The sequence below is a fragment of the Nannospalax galili genome, unplaced genomic scaffold, assembly GCF_000622305.1.
Source record: "Nannospalax galili isolate Female #2095 unplaced genomic scaffold, S.galili_v1.0 scaffold282, whole genome shotgun sequence".
NCBI lineage: Eukaryota > Metazoa > Chordata > Mammalia > Rodentia > Spalacidae > Nannospalax > Nannospalax galili.
Window position 1 is genome coordinate 162,219 of NW_008347693.1, and position 6,338 is coordinate 168,556.

The 6,338-nt window shown below is 52.9% G+C and overlaps 2 protein-coding genes across 2 annotated transcripts in view; both read right to left on the reverse strand.

Annotated features, from left to right (window-relative positions):
* The window catches only part of Spef1 (sperm flagellar 1), a 7,354-nt gene extending 3,783 nt beyond the window's left edge, over positions 1 to 3,571 (reverse strand). Inside the window, exon 1 of the mRNA XM_008844329.3 lies at positions 1,053 to 3,571. Within this exon, the coding sequence (XP_008842551.1) occupies positions 1,053 to 1,161 (109 nt within the window). The 5' untranslated portion in view covers positions 1,162 to 3,571. The remainder of the gene's footprint in view (positions 1 to 1,052) is intronic.
* Positions 3,572 to 3,716: 145 nt separating this feature from the next.
* Cenpb (centromere protein B) lies at positions 3,717 to 6,332 on the reverse strand. The gene has a single exon (XM_008844330.1). The coding sequence runs from the start codon at positions 6,312 to 6,314 to the stop codon at positions 4,506 to 4,508; it is 1,809 nt and encodes a 602-aa protein (XP_008842552.1). The 5' UTR covers positions 6,315 to 6,332; the 3' UTR covers positions 3,717 to 4,505.
* Between the last annotated feature and the right edge of the window lie 6 nt (positions 6,333 to 6,338).

Here is a 6,338-nt window from a genome sequence, read left to right on the forward strand (position 1 = left end):
GGGAGACCCTGTCTCAAAAAGACCCCCCCAAAAATCCTCTACAGATATACACAGGGCAGAATGTACAAACACATTGGACACATACATGGGCTCAAATATAGAGCACACATAGAAACACAGAAGTCACAAATATACATAGACTTAATTATACACATACAGAAATGTAGAAATTCTGTACTTCTACAGAAATATGTACATCTGAAATTGAAATCCAGGAGTCTTTCCTGAAAAACAGGCATGTAATCAAAAAGAAACATACACGGGGCTGGGGAGATGGCATAGCAGTTAAGAACACTGGCTGCTCTTCCAAAGGACCCAGGTTCAATTCCCAGCACCCAAAAGGTGGCTGACAACAGCCCATAACTGCAGTTCCAGGGGATGTGACACCTTCTTCTTGCCTCCACGGGCTTTGCATGACACTGGCGTACTTACATACAATGCAGGCAAAACACTCATACACATACTTAAAAAGAGAAGGAAGAAAGGAAGGAAGGAAGGAGGGAGGGAGGGAAGGGAGGGAGGGAGGGATATATATGGGGCAAAACATGTCAAAAAGAACACAGTCATAGAAGAGACATAGAACACAGCAATGTGAGCAAGCACAGATTCACAAATATAGACACAGAGACACATCATAGTCCTTAAAGTCCCTGCAGGTACACACACACCACATGCATGCACACAAAACAGAACAAGTAGATGTACACATGGACATACATTATTCACATATGAATAGAAAAAAACATGTAAGTGCACAAAACTGAGAAACCCAAAACACAGATCTCACCCCTCCCCGACCCCACATGCACACAAAATAAACAAATGAGACTGGCATGGTGACACAAGCCTTTAATACAGGAGGAGCTCTGTGAGAGCGAGGTCCGCCTGGTCTACATAGCAAGCTTCAGGCCAGCTGGGGCTAGAGAGACCCTGCCTCAAAAAAAAAAAAAAAAAAAAAAAAAAAAGATACACAAAACCCGACACACAAACCGCTTACACATTCATCTAGAACAGAATATCAGAATATTTAAAACACACATAAGAGTGCATACCTCCATCACTGAAGTCCCGGGAGAGGTTTCTCTTGGGTCGGGACAGAGGGATGTTGTCTACCCACAGGTACAGCTGGTGCAGCGCCTCCTCGTCCACACTGCTCGCCATTGGCTCCCTGGGCAAGGCCAGGCCTTTCCCAACAGAGTCTAACCCCAATCCCAGGGCTTCTTAAGTGTGTCCTCTTTCGCCACTGTGGGCGTTCAGATCTATGTGTTTAAGTCCCTAAACCACAGCCTCCAGTCCCATCTGGGAGCAGCCATATTGTTTTCCGAAACCATGGCAACTATGGCCTGCTTGCCTGGGAACAGAGACTTATGGGAGTTGTAGTTTTTTCGTGTGACCTTATCCCGAGCCCAGGCTTTGGAAAATTAGGTATGTATCCTTATCATCCCTTCTCCCAAAGAAGGGCATGACCTGTCTGCCCACCACTAACCCACTCTGGGCTTTATCAAAGCCGACTAGAAACCCATCTCCCTTCTGTGTCATTTAATCCTGAGTCCTAAAAGAGGCAACATCTCCAAGGTGTTTCGATACCTACCCAGGCTATGTGACAAGCAGAATAGTTACCTCCTTGCCAGCTTCCTCCACAAACCTCTGTAGTCCTAGTGTCATTGCCATTTCCCCACCCAGCTGTGTGTTCTAGTGAGGCATTTAATTTGTAACTGAGACTCCCAAGGAGAGCAGAAGTTCAAGGTCATTTTCTCTGGCAAGTCATTTAAGTCCTTAACCCTATTTTCTCCTTTGTGAAATGGGAACAGTTCTTGACTAGTAGTCCTGATGGGGTACCTGGAAAGAAATTTACAAGGGTTTCTAGAGACACTGCCACATGCCTCATCTCCCTCCAAACAGCTATTCTACCATGGATTAGAAACAGATTTTGGGCCCAGCACTCAGGAGGCAGAGACAGGCAGATCTCTGTGATCTCAGGGTCAGCCTGGTCTACATAGCGAGTTCTGAGCCAGCTGGGGTTACAGGGAACCCTGTCTCAAAAAGGCAAAAAGAGAGGGAAGGAAAGAGATTTCAATAACCAAGCCCATTTCAAAGCAGCACACCCTCAGGAGGGGTAGGAATATAGGTCCCTTCTTAGTGAAAGAATACTTAGTAAGCAGTAAATGGGTACTTGTGGAATAGATGGAGAGAAAACCTGTGTCCAACAGATAAATGGTGTGGCTTTGCCTGTCTGTCATGGGTTTTTCTTAACCTCACAGGGGCTTTGTGAGCACGCGTGTTTAATGCCTGGCACACAAGCAAGGGTCCTATTAGCTAGTGTTACCATTGAACTCATCCCTGTTCCAGCAAAAGGGTCATTCTCGTTGGCAGGAGACTGATGAAGTGATTTGCCTTAGTATTTGAGATACCAGACCTGGATTTGGCCAGGGACCGCTAAAGGAAAGACCACTGCTCTCTCCTACCTACTCTAGAGCAGGTCCATGGGGAGTAGGCTGTACTTCCTGGTCCCCTCCTCCAGAGCTCCAATTAGAGGAAGAACTGATGCCAGGTGGAATCTCAACTTTTTTCTTGTTTCAGACCTTCAAGGGGGGTTGGAGATGTATCTCAGTGGTGGAATACTTGCCTAGGGTACAACAGGCCCTGGGTTCATCCCTAGCTCCAATAACAAATAAAGCAAAAATGAAATGGGCATTTAAAACAAAAATAAAACATAAACTTTTCAAGGCTTAGAGACAATCCCTAGTGCCAGAAATACCAAAGACCCAAACTTTCTTGTTTAAAGTAATATGATGTCCAAACCTTTCTGGAAGGAACCACACCCAGGGCAGACAAGGGACAGGGATGCCTTGGATATCCCCTACCCCCTAGCAATGCAGGGGAGGGGAGAAGAACTAGGTGGCTAGAAGATGTTAAGGGGTTGGGAAGCATCCACAGAAGTGATATTCCAGCCCCAGGCAGAGTGGGAAGACCAGTTTGGGGCTGAGCGCTACCAGCTTTGCTCGGGTCTTCTCCTGGCTGGCCTGAGGGCCTCAGTAAGGAGGACTGTGAAGGAAGGAGCAGGCTGTGAAAGAAGGGCATCTCCTCACCTTTGGACTGAGGGTGCTGGGTAAAGGGCTCTGCACAGTGAAGTACCAATTCATGTGGGTAAAATCTGTCCCTAGTAATTTCACCGTCCTTCTGTCACTGTCCTCAAGGGTGGTCATCATGCTTAGCGATGCCAATCACTGAAAAAGCTGGAGGGTTCCCTCTTAAGACACCGAAGGTAAACCAAGGGTGTCCTGTATGACCCTCTAACTCCAACCTGATCCATAGCCATCCTAATACCCTTTTCATGCTGGCTCCACACCTGCCAAGCCCTTCTTTAACCAGCTTTCATGAGCCCAGTCATCAGGCCTGCTCTAGCCCAAGAGACTGTTGGCTTCCCTCCCTACAGCCAGCTGAGTAACTTAAGTTTCTTCCTAACTCCAAAGTAGTGCAAAGCTAGGGTTCCTCAAGTCTAGCCAGAGATGGGAACACTAAAGACCCTCTTTCCCCCAAACTGTGCAACATTTAGACGTGGGTGTCAGGTGTCAATAGCACTTCCTGCTCCTCACCCATCTGGGCCACTAGTTCAAACCTTGCTTCCATGTCCCACCAGAGCAAGGACCAAAGGGAACCCAGAAAGGGTGTGTCCCCCAAAATAGACGCAAGCCCAGACCATGAAGGATGCACCCTTGGCTGTTAAAAGTCACTCCCACAAAAGGGGAATGGACATATTTATTGAATTCAAACTGGGAAAGAAGTAGCTGGATGGCTGGACTCTGGGCCCAGCCCCAGGTCCCTCTGCCCAGGATTAGGGCCTTCCAGAGAGGGATGAGGCACAAGGCCTGCAGCTGCCCATAACGGATGTGCCCATTGTTACTCCCCTGGAGGGCCTCTCGGAAACCTCCAATCTGGAAAGAAAATCAAGGGCCAAAGTCACAAAGACTGGGCCAGAGAAAGGAATTAGGGAGGTGGAAAGCAGGCAGTGACAGGCTCAGGTGCCTGTCCTAAGATAGACTGTGCTTCTTGAGGCAGCCTAGGGTGCAGGAAGGGGGCTGCCAATCTTGTGGGGGCCCAGGCTGGACCTTCTGCAGCCCTTTTCAGAATGGCTTTGGGGTCCCCCCCACCAAAGACCTGGTTAGATGGTAGGGGAAGAGGCACTCTCCGGCCAGGGGCTTCCAGAATCCATCCCTGGCTGCTGCTGTGGTCTAGTCCACTGATGGCACACTGTGGTAGCACCAGACAGCTCCCCACCTACCCGGTGCCCTGAGCCCAGGGACTAATGGGGAGGAAAGAAGATTCTGAGAAAGAGGCAGTAGCAGGCAGTGAGGCAGATCTCAATCCCTGGGCCTACCTCAGGGCTAGGGGAAGCATTATTAAAGGCCCTGGGGCTCCCCCGGCCATCTCTAGCAACTACCCAGAGTTCTCTACCTTGGACTGGTACTGCCCATCTGAATTAGAACACAGCTATGCCCAGAGGCTCAGCTTTGGTGTCCGAGACCCCGAACTCCTGCCTGCCTGGCATGGTTCTTTCTAGTCACATGGACCAGATCATGTTCCAAATGAAGAATGTGGCTCTGCACCCGGTCGTCAATGGGGAATGAGGTCAGATACCTCTTGACCATGGCAAAGTAGGCCATTGCCTCTCCAAAACTGGGTACAGGTACCTCATCACTATCCTCATCATCATCCTCATCATCTTCATCTTCCTCATCCTCCTCTTCATCTTCTTCCTCTTCATCACTGTCTGAGTCAGAGTCTTCCCCACCTTCCAGAAAATGGAGGGTAGGGTATTGGGCCTCTTCCTGGGCACTGTAACCTCCAAAGCTGCCACTGGCCTCCACTACTCCCTGGGCCCAGTCCTCAGCCTCTAAACCCTCAGAGGAGCTCTCTTCCTCCTCCTCTTCTTCATCACTGTCATCAACCTCACCCTCTTCTTCTACCTCCTCTTCCTCTCCCAGCTCCTCTCCTTCCCCTCCCTCTTCCTCCTCCCCTTCTTCTTCCTCCTCCTCTTCCTCCTCTTCCCCTTCACCCTCCTCTTCTTCCTCCTCTTCTTCCTCCTCCTCCTCTTCCTCTCCCTCACTCTTGAGGGAAGTGGTGATGGTGGCATTAGGGCCACCCCCAAAACCAGCCTCCCGAAAACAGGCGGCTATGTCGGAAGGCTCCACTGCCTGCCAGGCCGCAGCTACAAAGTGCAGGGCCTCCACCAGGCCTAGCTGCAGGCCTGAGCGATCCTGGCCCTCCAGGGCCGCCATGGCCTTAAGCAGCATAGCCTGGCGGTAGTGGCCCTTCACCTGTTGTACCACTCCCCGCTCCAATGGATGTACAGTGCCTGGGGGGAAGAAGGCCAACTGCACGTGCCGCAGGCCTGAGGTGTCCAAGGACTGGGCGGCCAAACGGCCGGCCAGCAGCAGGACCCTACGAGACTCAGCAGCCATCCGGGCGTCCAGGGCTTTCAAGTACTTGGCCAGGGCCTGGGTGGTGACACCACCCTTAGAGTTGGCGGTGTAGTCGCAGGGCAAGCCACCTTGGCCCGCACGGGGCTTGGCAGACTTGCCCGCCACCAGCGGGGGCAGCTTCTCGCTGCCGTCAGCGTTGGCGCACAGCAGAACGCTAAGGCGCTGGGTGGCTTGGCGCGCCCTTCCATCACCTCCACACAGCCCGGCGGCCTGGTCCGGGAGAAAGTCGTACCACAGACTGGTCTCGGTGGCGCTGAACACGTCCTGCGAGGCGTAGCCCTCAGCCACCGACGGCGGCTGCTCCTCCCGCTCGCGCCAGCCGGGCGTGCTCCCACCGCTGCCCTCGGAGGGCACGGCGGCTGGGCTGGCAGGTGCGGCTGGAGCCCTCGGGGCCGCGCTTCGCGCCCGGGCGCGGGTCACGCCGCTACAGGACACCACACCGTGGCGCCGGCGGAAGCGATCCAGCCATCCGTTGGAGGCAGTGAAGTCGTCCATGCCCAGCTCCTCAGCGATCCGCAGCGCCTTCTCTTTGAGGATGATGCCCTTGACTGGCAGGCCGGCGGCGCGGATCTGCTGGAACCAGGCGATGAGCAGCCCCTCCAGCTTGTCGTAGGGGGACAGCTTGTTGGTCTTGCGGCAGGTGGAGGCCACCCCGTACTTGCGCTCCGACGCCAGGATGGCGCGCTTGTTCTTCAGGATGGTGCTCAGCGTGGACGGCGGGATGTTGAAGCGCCGCGCGATCTCGCCCTTGCGGAGGTCCGGGTTCTCCTCCACCTCCTGGATGATCCGCGACTTCTCCCGGAACGTCAGCTGCCGCCGCTTGGGGCCCATCCCGGCGCGCCCTCCGCCCCGGGG